The sequence below is a fragment of the Drosophila bipectinata genome, chromosome 2R, assembly GCF_030179905.1.
Source record: "Drosophila bipectinata strain 14024-0381.07 chromosome 2R, DbipHiC1v2, whole genome shotgun sequence".
Classification (NCBI taxonomy): Eukaryota; Metazoa; Arthropoda; class Insecta; order Diptera; family Drosophilidae; genus Drosophila; species Drosophila bipectinata.
This window is the reverse complement of record NC_091737.1, coordinates 7431771-7450529: the sequence shown is the minus strand read 5'-3', so window position 1 is coordinate 7450529 and position 18759 is coordinate 7431771. Positions and strand designations below refer to the sequence as shown.

General features: G+C 40.9%; 2 protein-coding genes and 1 long non-coding RNA gene across 4 annotated transcripts in view; 2 read left to right on the top strand and 1 right to left on the bottom strand.

Annotated features, from left to right (window-relative positions):
* Hs3st-A (Heparan sulfate 3-O sulfotransferase-A) overlaps nucleotides 1–8357 on the bottom strand; it is a 29246-nt gene extending 20889 nt beyond the window's left edge. The window contains exon 1 of the mRNA XM_017251355.3: nucleotides 8326–8357. The gene's annotated coding sequence lies outside the window, so the exon portion shown is untranslated. The remainder of the gene's footprint in view (nucleotides 1–8325) is intronic.
* Nucleotides 767–2963, top strand: LOC138926069 (uncharacterized). The gene is made up of 3 exons (XR_011442402.1): nucleotides 767–850; nucleotides 909–2653; nucleotides 2708–2963. It is a non-coding gene; the product is annotated as an uncharacterized lncRNA (long non-coding RNA).
* Nucleotides 8358–11411: 3054 nt separating the features above from the next.
* Nucleotides 11412–14236, top strand: List (Lithium-inducible SLC6 transporter). Of its 2 annotated transcripts, XM_017251358.3 has the most exons (7): nucleotides 11412–11961; nucleotides 12024–12398; nucleotides 12587–12776; nucleotides 12833–13115; nucleotides 13173–13349; nucleotides 13432–13532; nucleotides 13594–14236. In XM_017251358.3, exons 1-7 carry the CDS (start codon nucleotides 11462–11464, stop codon nucleotides 13663–13665), a joined length of 1698 nt encoding a protein of 565 aa, XP_017106847.2. In that variant the 5' UTR covers nucleotides 11412–11461; the 3' UTR covers nucleotides 13666–14236. The 2 variants fall into 2 exon arrangements, with proteins under 2 accessions (XP_017106847.2, XP_017106848.2); XM_017251359.3 differs by lacking the exons at nucleotides 13173–13349; nucleotides 13432–13532; nucleotides 13594–14236 and having other exon boundaries at nucleotides 12873–13076.
* The last annotated feature ends 4523 nt before the right edge of the window (nucleotides 14237–18759 follow it).

Below are 18759 nucleotides of genomic sequence, written 5' to 3'. Positions count from 1 at the left end.
ATACGGCGCTAGAATAAGTCTAGATTATTTCCTAGATTTCCTAGAACGAGCTCTACTTTATCAATTTAATAATAGTTTCCATTAAGCTCTTTTATGATAAAAGTTTTATCACATGAAAATTTTTTTGGTAACAAACCTATTTTTAATCATTTTCTGTCGATTGCTAGATATGAACAATCGATAATATCGATGGATGCTGCACCATAAACTTTATAACTAAGATTTCAGGCGGTAACTAGTATATAAAAAAATAAACAAGTAGTTAAAGATATATTTAGATGTCAATGTTTAGCGACTTGATATTTTTTTTTGATCTTAAATATATAATGTTTTGATATGTTTCCTAAATGTTTAAGACCGAAATGTTAAAGGACTTTTTAACATTAGTAAAAATTTTCGTCACAATTTGTTTGTCACAAAAGACTACAATCTTCATAAGAATCATTCAAAGACTTAACTATTTGAAAGAGTTTTTTAGGATGGGATCCTTAAATAGAATTAAGTCTAAAAGCCTAAAAGCCTTTTCTGCTCATATCCCTGGTAACAAGTAGGGATGCAAAAACATCGATGTCACTATCGATAGTATCGAGGTTTTTTAAAAAGTCGATATATCGATGTATTTTTCAGAACATCGATGTTTTAGCATCTCTAACTTCACTAAGAAAAAAGACACCGAAAGTTAGAGAGGTAAGTAACTAAATGTTACAATTTTACAATTAAATTAATTAATTGAATTAATAATATGCATTGCCTTCATCATATTTACAGGTAATTTAAGATTTAACATAGTTGGGCGGTTCCTCTGCGAGGAAATTCTTAGTAAATATGGAAAGGTTCTTGCAAAAAACAAGTAAGTACACCGCACCGCAGTTGTTACTTTAGGCTTTGACTACGATTTTACTTTGCAGAATATGATCCTTCGTCTGCTCCCTCGTCTGCTGCTCCTGCGTCTGCTGCTACTGCGTCTGCTGCTCCTGCGTCTGCTGCTCCTGCGTCTGCTGCTCCAGCATCTGCTGCTCCTGCCTCTGCTGCTCCTGCGTCTGCTGCTTCGATCGCTGACCCTTTTGAATGTGAAATAGACTGTGAACCTCCAGGTAACAAAAAACCCAAAAAAAACGGATCAGACGTCTGGAAACATTTTGATAGATGCAAGAACAAATTGTTTGCGAAATGCCGTTTGTGTGGAAAGGAATACAAAACTTCCGGAAACACAACAAATTTGTATGATCATCTGAGGCGCCTTCACCCAATTAAAATAGATGAAAAAATAGCTAAAGTAGCGCCAATGGATGCATTTATACTCCGATCTCAATTGTACGATACCGCTTCAGCAAAAAAGATCCAATTGGATAGGGCCCTTACAAAAATGGTTTCATCTGATATACAACCTTTCAGTATTGTTGAAGATGAAGGTTTCAGAAATTTTGTAAAGTTACTTGACCCCAAATATGCTTTGCCCAGCCGCACTACTTTACAAAATGTACATGCAACAAAAATGTATGAAGAAACTATGGCAAAGTTAAAAAATAAGCTTCTCACGATTCCGTTTTGCTCTTTAACTACTGACTGTTGGACATCTAAGGCAAATGCCTGTTATCTTACATTGACATGTCACTTTATAGAAAATTTTGAGCTGAAAACAGTAGTACTGGCAACTCAGCCTCTCTTAGATGAGACAAATCATTGTAGCAACAATATTGCAGAAACCATCAAAGCAATATGTATTGATTTTGATATATTTAACAAAGTAAGCACTATTGTAACTGACAATGCAGCAGCCATGATAAAGGCTTGCGAAATTTTGAAAAAAAAACACCTTGGTTGTTTTGCCCATTCCATAAATTTAATTGTTCAGAGCTGTTTGGCTTTGAAAGATGTTCAAAGCGTTCTAAAGTCAGTAAAAAATATTGTTACCTTCTTTAAAAGCAGCGCAATTGCCTATGCAAAACTACGTTCCGCGCAAGGCGTTGAAAAGCCTTTAAATCTTGTACAAGAGGTTCCAACGCGTTGGAACAGCGCATTCTATATGCTGAAGCGGATTTTGGTCGTTCGAGAAGCAGTTTGCGGAGTTTTGCTGAAAACCTTAAAGGCTCCAACTCCTTTAACGGAGGAACAATTTTCTGTTATTGAAGATTTGTGTTGTCTCTTAGAGCCATTTGAAACGGCGACAGTTAATACATCAGCAGCAAAAAATGTGACAGTATCGTTGATAATTCCGACTGTTCTCGGCCTTATACTTAAAATGGACCAGTTTAAGTATCAAATGAAAACTGAAGTAGGCGTTGATACGTGCCTTTTTTTACAAACCCAACTACAGAGCAGATTACAAACCTATGAAACAAGAACTGTTCCTAGAATAACAACAATCCTTGATCCAAGGTTCAAGCGAGAAGGATTCCACAACCAAAAAAATGCAGAGCAAGCAGTCGCAGCTGTGGAAAACGAATTGAGCTTAGTTAAAGATTTGCAGAACATTTGTCCCAACGAGGAACCGCCCCTAGAAGTAGACAACCCGTCCGACTTATATGGATTTGTAGCAGAAAAAATAAAGAACAAACCCAGAACAAATAGATCAGATTCTATTGTAGAAATTAGGCAGTACTTAACCTACCAAAATGCCCCACAAAAAATGGACCCTCTGGAATATTGGAAGGTAAGATTGATGTATTTTTAATATTTTTTGATTAATAACTTTATATTGCTATAGATTAATTATCTCCAATGCGGTTCCCTTGCGCAATGCGCATTAAAGTACCTCTGTGTGCCGGCCACCTCAACCGAATCAGAGAGAACGTTTAGCAAAGCGGGCCAAATCGCAAATGAACGAAGATCTCGCCTTCAACCAAAGGCCATTAACAAATTACTATTTCTAAAACAAAATCAATGGCTTATTGATTAAGTCATAATTGTTACTATTTTTTAAGCAAAATGTTCCTTATAAATATTCTTTAAGCAAAAATTCCTTAATAAATATAAAAAAATTAAAATATAGATGTTATTCCTTTTTATTCAACTATGAAATAACTATTTTGCGCAAAAAATAGAAAAAACTAAAAAAAAATTTTAAAAATTTAAAAATTGTTCGATGTTTTCAGCGATATATCGATGTTTTCAGTAAAACATCGATGTTTTTAACATCGATGTTTGAAAACATCGATGTTGGAAAACATCGATGTACTCACTATCGATGTTTTTGCATCTCTAGTAACAAGCTATATGATAATAAATCTATAAATGCTAACTAATTATGGAAGCAAGTATAACAATTTATATTATTTTAAATAAGCATACCTATGAGAAACCAAAATAGTTTCATAAATCAGACTAAAAACGTTTAAAAGTTTAAACAAAAAGAGGCAAAGCCTCTCAAAACAAATAAACAAAGCACACATAAATTGTGCACCAAAAAGTTTCATAATTTATGGCCCCACAACAATGTTCCTTGAGTAATTAGAATTTATATGAAAAAAACATTTTCCATGCCATTCGACAAACATTTGGAATGCCAACAAAAATGCTTAGTTTTGAATATTTTCATCCAACTGAGAGAGCCATGACAGAGGCAATCATTTTACCTTTTCCCTTGAGTGACAAACTAATTGGATTAATTGGATAAACCTATCCACTATTACTCTCAAAGCGACAAATTCCCAAAACCTGACGCTTGATGGATGGCCCACCGAACTTGTGGCTTCCTTGAACCGAAATGTGTCATCCGGTTTCGGCCAAAATTCTTAGGTAGGCCAGACTCGAAAACTTAAACTGGTGCCTTGTCGCCACGTCGAACGACGCTCTTGAAGCTGAAAATGCTTTAAATAATTTTAATTAAAACAAATGACACTCGAAATAAAACACGCACATCAAATGGGAGGGCTGGGCTGGGTCTAGGAGCCTAGGTGGGTGTGGGTGTGGGTTTGGGTGCTGGTGGATGGCCCCTGAATGAAACAGACATGGCGTGTAATTACGCTTGACATAGCGACTAGAAAGAGACAGAAGGGCGGATGATGGAGAGAGACAGGACGAAGCTTGTATGTGCATTGAATCAAGTGGTTGTTGTTGTTGCTGTTGACAATGCACGGCAGTAACATCAGAGGCCATGACACCAACACCAACATTAAGCCCAACAACAACATTAACTCTAGAATTACATTGAAAAAATATTTTACAATGAAATAATGGTATTTTTATGAAGAGCTTGTTTATATTGGTATTTAAGTATTTATATAGAATTAAGAGAATTTATATACCCAATCTAAAGTATCTTTTTTTATATTTAAAAGTATATTGTTCTCTACGATCTGTGTCTTTATAAAAACAAATTAACGGACACACGGACTAACTTACGTGATTAAAATATGACAACCATTTCCCTTTAGAGTGACCAACTTTAAAAAACATGAAAATAGTAACCTTTAGTTAAAACGGATTATACTTTTGACGCGCTTTTGTTTCTTTTGATTTGATCTTTAATTAGCTTAGTTATCTTTATTTCGATAATACCTCCTACCTAAGGTAGGTTTCCCTTCTTGACAATAGTTTAAAAATAATTTCATCAGGCTGTTGATTTTATAAGAAAAGATTTTATTTGGAAAATACAAACATTTGATATTTTTTGTCAGTGCACCCATCCTTTTTCAGGAAGAGCTCCGGGACGCACTTTGTTCGTGACAAGTTCAGACAAAGAGCAAACATGAAGCGGACAACTAGCAAACAACTTCACTTTGGGGCGATACTGTTGGCGGAGTTCTCGCGGCACTTTTCACGCCTCCCGATGGCACCAGCTTGCACACAATCAAACGGGCCCAGAAAATTGGCCAACTCCTACGCACCCCATGGCAGGAAGCGACCAGGAAAGCCATCTAAGCCCCCAGCAAACTCCGGGGACAAAAAACACAAACCCAATTGTAATTAGAGTTGAGAGCTGCCCCCTGGGAGGAGGTGAACTTCCTAAAATTACATTTAATCATTGTTATTTTAGGCAATGCCTCTCTTTCCCACTCCCTGTCTCGTTCTCCCTCTCTCTTTTTGGGGCTTAAGTGCCCCCGATGACCACGCCCTCAGCCCCTGCACGTAGATGTCACAAAATCCAAACAAATGTAGGTCCATATATACATACTTTCGTATCCGGGAGACTAAGGACATTTGATAAAAAGCCACTTAGTGTGGCATTTTGGGCCTCCTGCTCGTGGGAGACCAGACTGGATGTGCTGGAAAATCTCGGGAAGCTCCGGAAACTTCTGCAGAACCTCATCTCATCCATAACCCATTTGGTTGGCCGACGGGATTGGGGAGGCAGATCGGGCTGGGAGATTTTATGCCAAAGCATTTAACACTTTGGGCGTGCTACAGCTTGACAATATCAAAGTTGAGTGGCACAAGTGACAGGACGAGGACGAGGAGCCAGGGCGAAGGGATATCCTGCAGACTGGCAGCTCGAGCGGCAAATAAATAACGTTTAAAGCGTAAATATGGTAAACGAAAACGACGTTAACGGGCGCCTCAAGTGTCGGTTGTCGGCTGTCAAAGCCACAAAGAGGCATTGGCTCTTGGCCCATGGCTTTCGGATTTCTGATTTCAGCTTATGGCCGTTCACCCCACATCCTACGGTTGGCCCAAAGCCAAGCCAAATGCCAAATAATTATAATCAAAGTCATGCCCATAAATAATCAAGTTTTTGGCAGTGTATGTGAGTGTCCTCACTCTGAATGATTTTCACAGCCAATTACGTTGCACAAATTTTTTTTGTAGCATCATTAAAGCGACACTTGTTGATGGGAGGGAGCAGGAGCAGCTCGGAAGACGCTGTCAACATCCATTTAAGTTCCATTCTCAGCTTCTCCCAGCTGCCAAAGACACTTTCAATGAAAAAGCCAAGTCAGTGCGGGTGGCACTCTGCTCTGAAATTATTTCTTGGCATGCAAATTGCATTCGGGATTTTCTTTTCTGTTCAGCTGTTCAGCTGTCATCGCAGAATGGCGGCTATGCCGGCCAGTTTCTCGTTTCAGTTTTTTGGCAAACATTGAAAATTACTTTTCATATTTAATTGCGGGGGCCCGAGGCCCGGAACATGTGGCCAAATAGCAGAGCCGGAGTGCAAGCCAAATGCCACATTAAATTACATCAAAGTCAAAGCGAAATTCCGACCAACTTGCAATTGAAATTTGTTTGCCAACTCAAACACGAACATGGTTGGGTCCTTAGTCCTTAGCCTGGGCCCCCGAGAAGTTGAAAGTCGGAATTAGACGTGGCAAGCAAGTAATGGAGACACCCGAAAGGAAATGCTTATTATTTGCATAAATTCCAAAAGCCATGCTGAGTGACAGGAGGGCGAGGCAGGCATGGAGGGCTTTCTTGAAAGAAAGAAATGCAAATTTTGTTGCCAAATTTAAATGTCAGTCAACAATTCAGTTGTTAAACTCGCATTATACACAAAGCCAGGGCCCTGGCTATGCAGCGTGCATATAAAAAACTTGTTACTTTCCACTTTTTATTGGGAACTGGGTACTGCCTGGGTAACTTGTTACTCATACGCCCTGTGGTGCGTGGCGACCGGAAAGCCATTCCGCTTGGACTTTTGTCTCTTCTTAATCGAAAATCGTGCGTGACTTCTTAGCTGGGCGGCCAGCTTATCATTTTCCTCAGCTGGCTTTTTATTTTCTTCGGAAAGTGCAAAAAGTGGAAACTTTTTCGGCAACTTTTCACTTTTGTTCGGTGTATTGGCGCTCAGCTTTCGGTTTTGCCATTGGATGTCAATTTAAAGTTTCCTACGCTCCTGCCTTTTCATCTAACATTTTCCTGCACACATTCCTGGGCTTCTTTTTTGCCATTCTGCCATTTTTATGCCTTTTGTGTGTGTCCCGAAATAAAAGTTTTGCGGCAAAGTTCTCGCAATTGTGCGATAGTTTGCCTGAATCCTGGCTTTCTCCTAGCTGGCTGCTGGCTGCTGCATCCGACATAATCGATTCGCTCTTGCCTCTTCCATTTTAATAACTTTTTCAGGAACGGCGGCGGGAAAATAACAAGCACTGCAACAATTACGTGCTGCAAGTGCAAGAGCAGCAAACAACCGGCAAACAACAAAGCAACAAACCAGCAGAGCAACAAAACAACAAAACCATCCAGCAAACCAACCAACCAACGCCAATCGACAACAATGGCAACAAAGGAAGCCACTAAAGCTGGATCAGGAGCTGTGCGCCAAACTGCGAACTGGGTTAAACACTTGGCCGGAGTTTCCACCTGGTCTCCTGCCCTCCAAGCCCTACACCCTACCTCCCAGCCACAGCCCCAGTCCCAATCCTAGCCCATCTCCCTTGACATTTGGCTGGGGCAACTATGTTGCCATTGGCGCGCTGCTTTCGCGGTGAACTCAAGTGGATGTTACCTTGGTCATAATTGAGGCACGCGCTAACCGAAACAAATAACAGGGGGTTCTGGGGCACCCGGGGCAGCAGTGGCAGAAGTGATTGCTGCCCGAGTTAGGAATCCCCATAACCCTTTAAAAGAAGTCTTATACTGTGAGGAAATATTGTGGGAAATAAAACTTGATTTCGTAAAACAATGTAGGTTTAATAGGATATTGATTAGGAAAAGGGGATTTAAAGAATGAATTGCTAAAGAATATCCCAAACTTGTTCCTTCCTAATTGGATTATAGTATAATTTTTATTGAAATCCTAAACCAAAACTATAAAGTTTATTTTACATAAAATATAAAATTTGAAACTTGCTTATAAAATAGACGGTTTTTATAAAATAAAGTTTTTTTAACTTTCAAATTCGAATGTTTATAAAATTTCCCATAAACGCTTTAGTTCTTCGTAATCCTCAAATATATAAAATATAGGGAGTAATTCTAAATATTTGTTTATGTAAACATTTTAGGATACACTTTTTGAATAAAACCCTTTATTTTATTCTATACTCTCATGAGATCATTTTTTTATCGATGGCATGTTATTCGGTACTTCGCCAATTCTCGGCACAGGTTACTTGTCAAGATTTATACTAATATATACATATGTTGTTTAATATAATATTTTTATGAATTATAAATAAGAAACAATCCTAAACTTTTCTAAAAATCGTCAGTTGAATTGTAAAACTTAGAATTCTTTCTTTTTTTAAACTTCAACTTCAATAATCAATATTTTTGCTTAGAATATTTAACCTTAAATATTTTTTCCTGTGTTAAAAATCCTATTAAAGGGCCTGGAAAAGCCCCACCCCTCATATCCAGAGTAAACACGTAACCAACTCATAAGCTAACACAACACATAGGTGGATATGGCATAGCACCAACACTTATTCCGGCAGTTCTACTCACCCAAAGTTAATTTCCGCTTGGGCATCGCATCTGCAACGAAAATGGAATGAATGGAACATGATTTATAATTAATATTAACGCATTTTCGATTCAATAATAAATGAGGCTAATTTATTTACGACACCACCGCCGCAGGACTATCGTCCTTCAGTTTTTGGGGGGCGGTGAGTGTTGGGAGGAAATCATAAGCCATAAGCCCGGCGAGGCAAAAAGTTTCCATTTTGCGAGCTGTCGCAGTCAACGCATTTTAATTCAATTGGAGTTGATTAAAAATTAATTTCAAATTAAATGTGAACTCAATGTGGAGTTGTAGTTAAAAATAGTGAGCCAGAGAAAGCGAAACCACGGGCGGGAAAAAGTGGAGAACTTGGCATTTGACAGACTGTGACATTTTAGCGGAGCTGTGGAGGGAATCGGAAAAGTTGATTGGATGGAAAATTGCGAAACTTGAACCTACAAGACACATATGTGTATGTGGGAGTGTGCGGGCGGATTACCAATACGTAGGCAGGTGAAGCGGAAACGGAAGTTGTTACAAAGTCCGTTGAAATCAATTTTAAAAGTAAACTTGTTACGTGGAAAACCGAAACAAAGAGGAGGTTTGAGGGACCCGTACAAGAAAAGGAAAACTAATTGCAGAGCTCATTTTTCTGTTTTTTTTTTTACTTGTTAATGGGCCTGCAAACGAGCTTCCAGTTGCCTGTTGGCGGCCTCCTTCTATCGATTTCCACTCCCCAGCAAGTGGAATCTGGCCCGGAACACGTAGTGCCCTCACATGCGTTCTGCTTGTGCCATCAAAAAACTTTTCCCCCAATTTTATTTGCCTCATTTTGCTGGCATTGTTGCTGTTTTTGTGGCGCCTGCGAAATCTGCGTGCCACAAGTAACAACGTTTTACAGCTGCAATTAAAGTTAGTGCAACGGGCTTGCCTCCACCTTCAGCCCTCACTCCGCAAACCGCTCTCTTCCTGCACCGCCTAATGCACTGCACTTTAATTAACCCAACACCCGGAGAACAAACCAGGAATTACACCCCACGAGCTCCTTGCGTCCTTCCGCCCCACTAATGGCAATTTATGTGCGATAATTTGCGGTATGAAAAATACAAAAACAAGTGCCACGATCCAGCATAACAATCAACTAAATAGCGAGACTTGCTGCCCCTCAAGTAACATTTAATGTTTGCTTTTTGAAGTATTTTTAGAGAAATTAATGGGGTTCTCTATTACATTTGCTTTTTTAGGTGTAAAAAAATTTAAATTGTTCATTAGAGTCTTTACTCGAATGATCTTAAAGAACTTATAAAGCATTTGAAAGTGCCTAACACAATAGTTCACAATGTGAACTATTTGAAGCATTTTGGGCATTTAGAGCTGAATTTATTATATAAATATATCTAATACAAATATTGAACTATTTTGAAACCGGTGTTGATTGTTATTCATCTATTATCTAGCGTTACCTAGGGCATTTATCTGAAAATCTTAAATAGATTCCCAGAACTGTGGAACTATTGTAGAACTCGAGTTATCATATTCTCGATGTTTATGATATAGTCATGACATACAAAAACTAAGAAATTCTCTCTTTAAGCTAAAGTTTTTGGTGCTAAATAAAGAATAAAGATAAAAAATCACTTCTCAAAAGAAACTCGTACACGAAATTATTTTTGTTCGAGGTTCGAAACTAGACATCAGACTGTTCTTTAGAACCAGAATAATTCCGCTCGATTAGCGTTTCCTAAAATGCAAAACATGTTCACGATTTAATAATTCTACATATCTGCTTACTGTGTTCATATACTGCATTTTATATTATAATAAATTTGTATTTTTTTCTTCACTTTTTTCTGATATTTTTAACGCTGTATGTGCATTTGTCACCAAAGTTATCATACAATGGGACTATGTTTTTAAAACGAGCAGACTCGTCACCTACATGCGAAACCTTCCGAACTGCTTCTATGCTATTATTACTATTATGTTGTATACTATAATGTGTTTATACCTAAAACGTACTATAGAAGTATTTTTTTTTTAAGATGAATATAAAAAGTATCTAAAAATGAGTAGTATCTAGTATCTCTACAGGAGTACCTTAAATTAGCCTTGTTCTCCCCGATCAATTACCCTATATAGTCTTATTCAGATCTCTTTATAAACTTTTCCAAAAATTCCACAGCACAAATCCCCTATTTTGTAATGATAAAGGGGGCATTCATTTGCATGGAAGTCAATTACCCCTGATTGCAAATGGCAATGGCAATTGCAATGGAAACGACGGGATGCGCCCACGCGTTCGGGCAGCCGGCGGCAATCAGCATTATCAAAGGCTTTTAATTGCCATAAATCAGGAAAAGTTGTTAAAAACCCATTTAAAATTGTCACCGTAATAGCGCACTCAGTTGGCTCAGTGGCATTTGCCCGACTATCAGCCACTTTCTTACTTTGGCAGAAGGACACAAGCCCAGACCCGGACCCGCACCCGAACTGGAGCCACCCTTTCTTGGGCAACTTCAGCTGGCAGTTGCGCTTTTCCGTTGCTGCAACTTGATGCCTGGCTGGGAGATGTTAATTAGAAAACTCTGGAAAATTATTAAAAACTTTGCCAAGCTGCCAGACAGACAGCCGGACCAGCAGATAGAAGGGGTGATATTGGAGTTAAGAGAGTTGCGAACTTACTGCAAAATGTTTTATGAAATTTTCCAGATTCCTCCTTTTGATGGCTTTTCAAAAATATCCCTCATCCACCGCCGTGGATGGAAACTTTCTGCGGAAGAGTTGCTGATTGAAAACCCCCACCCCTTCTATTTACATGTTTGGACTTTTATTTTACTTAATTGTGTAATGAATTCCTAATTTCACAATTTGTAACATTTCGTAGTCAATGACACTCAGTCTCTAATGGATCTCTGTTTTTCTGGCTGTGCATCCCACTTAGCACCTTCTATTAGTGCCAATTAAGAGCGATTTCATGCCACTTGTGTCGAGATTACAGATCCGAAACCGCCGTAAACCAGAATGCCTATGTATAGCTTGTGTGTCTGACATTGAATCGGATTGGAGGTCTACGAGGAAACCTAATATCTAGACTTGCGGTTAGTTAGAATCGCGGCCCCCAAGTGCACAGTTCCCGAAATGAAGCCGAAGCAAGCAGTACTAGAGATCTCCAGTCAGTCGGAAAAGCCGCCAGAAAAGTGGGGCAATGGACTGGAGTTCCTCTTCTCCTGCATCTCCCTCTCGGTGGGCCTGGGCAACATCTGGCGATTCCCCTACATAGCCTTCCAGAACGGGGGCGGCACCTTCGTCATTCCGTATCTGATTGCCCTTCTGGTGATTGGGCGTCCTGTCTACTACCTGGAGATATCCCTGGGCCAGTTTGTCGGTAGCGGCGTGGTCAAGGCTTTCGATATGGCTCCCATACTCAAGGGAGTGGCTGCGGGCCAGGTCCTGGCCACGGCTGCCTCCATCACCTACTACTCCAGCATCATGGCCCTGACTCTGCGCTTCCTGCTGGCCTCCTTCGGGGCCGAGCTGCCCTGGAGCCGTTGCTGGGAGAGCTGGGGCAGCGACTGCTACGACGGAGGCTCTAATCGGACCAGCGTGGGCAAGATGTCTCCAGCCCAGCTCTACTTCGAGTGAGTATTTCCAGCCCTAGAAGGTGACTTATTTTTATAAAAATATCCTTTATGTCCTGCAGACGCGAAGTCCTCCACGAGGTGCCCAACATAGACAATGGCCTGGGCATGCCAAATTGGCAGTTGGTGGCCTGCCTGGCGGTGGCCTGGCTCATAATCGGAGGAGTCCTGATCCGGGGCATCAAGAGCAGCGGCAAGGTGGCCTACTTCCTCGGCGTGTTCCCCTACGTGGTCCTGATCATCCTGCTAATCAGAGCCCTAACCCTGCCCGGTGCCATGGACGGGATTGTTTACTTCTTCAAGCCCCAGTGGCGGGAACTTTTCAACCCCTTGGTGTGGTACGCGGCCGTGACCCAGGTGTTCTTCTCGCTGGCCATTTGCTTCGGGACCCTGATCACCTATGCCAGCTACAACAACTTTAACCGGAATGTGTACAAGTAAGTTAAGAAACTAAGAGCTAAGAGATAAAAGTAAAAGGCACAGGAAAGGTACAACTCTGCTAATGACTTCCTGGAAGCCAGTGCCCCGAAAGTGTCCTTGAACCTCCTCCAGAGAAATCAAGCCTCTGCCAAAAATTCTCATCCGCCACCTCATTAACCTCGACTCCCGGAATACTCTCCCCCAGTGACATCGTGATAATCACCACCATGGACTCGTGCTCCTCCATCATCGCCGGGTGCATCACCTTCGGCATTCTGGGGAATCTGGCCCGCGAGACGGGCGTCTCGGACATTGGCAGCGTAGTGAAGGGTGGGGCGGGACTGGCCTTCATCTCCTACCCGGAGGCCATTGCCAAGTTCGAGTTTGTGCCACAGGTAAGGTATCGCGAACTGCGAGCGCCCTGGGCGCCCTAAAGCACAACTACCTAAAGATGTTCGCGGTCCTTTTCTTCCTCATGCTCTTCGTCCTAGGCATCGGCAGCACCGTGGGCATGGGCTCCTGCATCCTGCGCGTCATCCGGGATCAATTCGGACCTCGTTCGCCGCCCATCTGGAAGCTGGCCAGTGGCCTGGCCATTCTCGGCTTCAGCGTGAGCATCGTGTACATGACCCCGGGTGGTCAGTTTATCCTGAATCTGGTGGACTTTTACGGCGTGTCCTTTACCGCCTTGATCCTGGCCATTGGCGAGCTGCTGGCCGTGGCTTGGATTTATGGTAAGAGTTTTAAGAATTTCCTGTTCTTCCATGCCCAACTATGTTTCCAACTCACAGGTGTTCATCGCTTCTGTGCGGACATCAAGCTGATGATGGGCATTGAGACGGGCTGGTACTGGCGCCTTTGCTGGCGGTTCGTCACTCCTGGCCTGATGTTCGCCGTGCTCATCTACATGCTCCTGGACATGTCTGCCCTGACCTACAAGGGAGTGGCCTATCCTGGCCTAGCACACGGTAGGTTTTGTCCCATATGATGGTTATATCCCTAGTCCCCGACATTTATTCACGGATTTCCGTGCTCTATTTCCGCATTTAGCTTTCGGCTGTGTCCTGGCCGCCTTGGGACTCCTCCAACTGCCCGGCTGGGCCTGGTATGCCGTCTACAAGCAGCGTGGCCAACACGGCAGCTTCTGGCAGGTTAGTCTCCCTCCTGCTTCTCCCTGTTTTCAAGTCTGATTCCTGAACTGAACTTTTCCAGAGAGTACGTGCTGCCTGCAAGCCTGGAGACTCCTGGGGACCGGCCAACGTTCAGCTGGATGCCGCCATCTAGAAAATTAGCGTAGTCCCCACACTGCGTATACGTAATGGCCTAAGTCGGGGGCATTATTATTTGATATGGGCCAGGGATGGCCCGAGACGGACTAGCGACGGCCCAGAGAATGGGTGGAGAACAAAGTGTAATATATTAGAAGCCGAAAACATGCTGGCTTATTCCAGCGAAACAGTTTAATAGCCCGAAGGAGCTGGCTGGAAGTTGCAACTCCTGCTGCTGCAAGGACTTTTAATTACCCCGGAGCAGGGGAGCCAGTTGGGCGTGGCAGTTGCACTCTTTAGTTGCCTGAGTGCGTGAGTTTGTTTCTGTGTTTGTGTTTCTGTTTCTGTATTTGTGTTTGTTTTTTGTTTTCGTGTTTGTGTGGCAGTCTGCTTGGCATGTCAGACATGTCAGCAATGCGGAAATGCGCAAATACCTAATGAAAATGCTAGAAAATGAGGTTTCCAATAAGCATAACGACATGGGGATATCCTCCTTTTTAGAGAATATTATTTTTAATCAAGTTATTGCCTTAATTATTAGTTTAACTTTTAACAAAGTCTATTTTTCGGTCTCATAACAACTTGCTTGCCAAGAAACTGCTTTTGGAAATACACATTTTGTTAAAGAAGCTTCCATCTTCTTGATAAAAACAAACATATATAAAAACATGTTATAGACATAAGAACTAGTTTTTTAAGAACAATTTTGTTTTTTTATTTAGATTTTTATTATCTAGATATTTTAAAAACACCCTAGTAATCCTAAAACGAGGCATTGTTAAGGAAAACAAAGTGTAGTTTAGTACTAACAACAAATATTCTTATACAGTTTTTCTTAGATGTAACTTCAGTTTCTATTTTTAGCTTAAAACCCGTTTTAAAAATGACATATTTTGACACACAAATGTTATGTTCTTTAATACAAAACGAGCACATTTTAAAGTTTCAATAAATATTATTTCATAGGCCACAAGCTATATTTTAAAATGACAAGTTTCTAAACAATTAAGATGTTAACTTTTCATCGCAAAATATTTCCAAAAAACCCTTTCACGAGGATAGAGTCAACTGCAATACAGCAATATAGTACAGACCCCAACAAAAAGGTCGACTGGGAAGCAACATAAAGGGGTCCTGAGCGCAGCAGGGAGGGCACTGGCACTCTAAATAAAACATTCGGTTAGCTGCTGTGTTCGACATATTCATTTGGCGGGAATGTTGGCCCAAAAAAAGGGGCGAACGGGGGAGTGGCAGGAGCGAGGGGGTCTTCCAAATCAGAATCGCTGTGGCATGTGACAAAGTTGAAAAGTAAATATGCAAAAGCGCAGAAAAAAAGACAGAGTGCCGGGAATGGGTGGGGGAACAAGGTCTCCAGTCCCCAATTCGCTTTTGACTTTTTTCTCCGTCTGTTGCAGTGGCTCACACACATATGACAGCGCATTTATTTACCACACACACTATCACACTCGCAGGACGAAAAAAAGTGACAGTGTTAAATTTTTGGTTCATCCCCCGCAGCAGCTGAAATTGAAGTGTGTGTTGACTTTGACTGACGTGTCGTTAGTGCCGAAAAAACTGAAGAGCTGGCTAAAGTCCCGATTGCGTGCGCCACGCCTCCTAGGCAAGCCCACCAAGACTACCGCCCACCTAACACCCACATACACGTACTATCCAACACGGCAAACAACTTTCTTTCATTTCTTTCGTGCCTGCCATTGTTGTTTGTGTGGTTGTTGTTCTTGCTGTTGTTGTTGTTCGTTGCTCTAACGATGCGCGTAAATCTTGACATACTTTCACTGCCACAGGACGAGGAGGAGGACCTGGAGACAGGATAGCGGGCGGGCTCTCCAGCTCTCTTTAGGAGAGCTCTCCAGCCGCTCACACATTCCAGCCCATTATTAGTAATGGCCAGACGTCGCATCCGCCAAAAAAGGAGGGCATAGCGAAAAAAGTGTTAAATTATTAAAAATGCAAAACAAGCAAATTTATCCGGAAATAAATGGGGCTTGCACAAGAGAGGCTAATTTATCTTGAGAACGAATTTGTTGCTCAACTTGGCATTTAAAAACAAGTAAGGAAGAATATTGCTGATTGCTGGGTACTCTTCTCTTTGCCTTGAAAAAAAATTAAAAATACAAATATTAAAAAATAAAGTTTTTAGAAAATAGATTCTCAAATCTTATTGCATACTTTTTAATCCTTTAGGGAAACTTCTTGGCCTTTAGGAGAAAGGAGAAGGCAAGAGAAACCAGAGAAAGGATCGGTTCTAAGAAATTGTGATTTTTAAATAGATTTTTTGTATTTCGTTTTTTAAATATTCATTAATTTTTAAAACGATTTGGCATCAAAATTTAAAAAAATTAAACTCTTTTGTACCGTCCGACATATAAAAATATACATTTTAAACCTTTCTTCCTTCAAAGGGAATCCTATTCTTGCGATCCATGGATATAGACTCCATATAGCTATGTATAAGCTATATAGCTATTGTATTTTTAATGAAGACAGTTACTGAACTTTTCCCCAAAACTGAGCTTTTCCCCAAAATTTTCACTTAACTTAATAAATTAGTTTTTAAGTTTTCATTCCATTTCTTCATACAAGAAATTCCAATAAATGTTTTTTTTTTACTAATAACAGTACATTTTTACTTTAAATTAACTTTAAATTAAAGGGCCTATATATACAGTAAAATAAAAAGTTTAAATGAAATCAAAAAACAAAATTTTAAAAAGGTTCCCTCAAGAAAAAATTATCAAAAAGTAGTCTCCATGAAGAGTAGTCTCCATAAATATCTCAAAACCGCCCTAATTTAATCTGTAATTTTTCCTAATAAAAAGGATAATTTAATTTCAAACAAAGCCAAACCGAAAAAGTCCTTTTTTCCTTTTTGGTGACTAAAAAATACTGTTGGTAGCCAAGAAAACTTTTTCAACCGCCCACTCGTAGAATTCAAGTCCCACTTAGGTGACTGACTCCAGCCGGACATGGAAATCTCGACGAGTTGAGGGCTGGCACAGAATCCTCATCAGTCGCAACTCCGCCAGACTACATAACGTCATCATTATTTTCATTATTATAGTGCCCAACATGGGATGCAGGTGGAGCCTGTACCTGGAAGCTATTTTCATGCTCCGAATCCGGATTCCGGCACTAGAGAAGGCAAACACACACACTGCCACACCGAGGTACTTTGGGAGCGCACTCTTGAGTGACGGAAGCAGCTGCCAGCTGGTCTCTCTTGTCAAGGAGTAGAGTATCCTGGCAGGATACCCTCCGATGATTATAAATATGAGAAAGGAGGGGGCAGGGACTTGAAGAATCCGTTCCAACTTGCATGTCTGAGCTGTCAGCAGCGGCAACTAAGCGAATTTATAGCGATAGTTTATTTATGCTTTTTGATTTTTTTGTGCCTGTCTTTTTGCCGGGGAAACAACTTGATTCGATGACTTAAAACGTTTATCGTGTTTATGCCGAGTATCTGTCACAGCATTATGTCCTGGCGAGGGCCACCTGGCGTATACTTAACGTGTGTGCTCCTGGCTCCTGTGCACTTTCCCAGGACACTCCCGGGCGTTGCCAATAAATTGAAATTTAATTGTATCCTACAAGGGTTCGACTCCGGGAAAAAGGGTCTAAAAAAGGGAATTTGTTTCTAATGTTTAACTTTCTGTATGTATTTGGGTTACTGAGGGACAATTACTTAATGAATCGAATCGATACATTTTTGGGGGCCACCTCCTCCACCGCCTTCCCTCGTCAGAGTCTAGACGGCATAATTTTATTTATTCAGGCCACTGAGCGAGGGGGCGGGAAAATTTACTGATTCATCTTGAGGCATTGTCTTGGGTAATTTATGTCATTTACGAGCATTTGCTGCTTATCAAAGTCACAATAAATTAAAATTGAAATGATCTACCCCCGCACACAGTCCTCATCCCCGTCCCCGTCCGCGTCCGTGTCGGGCGAAGCCAATTACGCTTATTACATAATTCAGCAGCTGCCCACGCATCCAACAGATGAGATGAAAATGCCAGGACTGGGGCAGGTTTGGGGCAGAATGCCCCGAGATACAGATAACCTGGCAGGATAAACAGCAACAGCGGCATCAGCAAAAAAAAAAAGAATGCGAAAGCTGAAAAAACCGCGGTGGCCACAAGAAGACAAAGCGACTCGGTCTCAGGACTAAGGACTCACGACTCGGGCGGAAGGGAGAAAGGTGAAAAGCTGCGGGGGAGAAAGTCAAGTCAAACAATTAAGAAAGCGCCGGACGATGGACTAAAAGCCTTAAGAGTATGCCTTAGTATTTTTTTCCCCACCCTTTGGCGGAGCCACTCCCACTTGACTAGGGTTGGGTCCTGCATGGTTCTGGTAAGAGCCTGGAAATAGGCTCGAAATTCGAGTTTCATTAGCAGGCGGAAAGGAGTTCGCCTTCCGCCACCTGACAACATAATGCGAATGTCGAAACAATATTTTCCATGTCTGCTAATGTGTGTGTCCTTTTGTGAGTTCTGGTGTGTCTCCTGGTGCGTGAGAGAAAGTGGCGACAAGGTGCAGGGGAAATGTGAAAGCTGCGAGACAGTGAAATCCTATTAAGAAGTTTCTATCGCAAATTAAAATCTAAATACGCAAACAAAATGATGGTGACGTCTGCTCCCCGGGAAGCCAGACAGTCGAAAAAACGAAAAAGCGATGCACTGGCAGAAAATACTATATGTTTCAAAGATAAAAAAAGGCGAAGATAAGGATTTAGCACATTTTCATGATTTAGCACAAAAGGTATAAACATAAAGTAATGAAAAGGTATAATGAACATAAAGTAATGAGTATTGCTGATTTTTACTCAGAGAATAATGATTTTTTTGTGATTTTTAAATAAAAAAACTTATTATAAATAATTACGGTTCCTGGTAAAAATAAATATAATGAAATAAATGACTATTTTCTGAGTTTATAAATGTGGAACACTTAAGAAAAGTTTATAAAACAAAACCTAAATTATTTTTAATTGAGTAAACTTATTTTAAATTGATTGATGAAATGTTTAATACATATTAATTCAATACGCCATAAGTACGATTAAATTTAAATAAACAAAAATAGAGTTAGA

Coding starts and splice junctions, on each gene's coding strand:
- List (XM_017251358.3), top strand. CDS start 11,462: ATGAAGCCGAAGCAAGCAGTACTAGAGATCTCCAGTCAGTCGGAAAAG. Junction 11,962..12,023: donor CCAGCCCAGCTCTACTTCGA/GTGAGTATTTCC, acceptor TATGTCCTGCAG/ACGCGAAGTCCTCCACGAGG. Junction 12,399..12,586: donor TTTAACCGGAATGTGTACAA/GTAAGTTAAGAA, acceptor ACTCTCCCCCAG/TGACATCGTGATAATCACCA.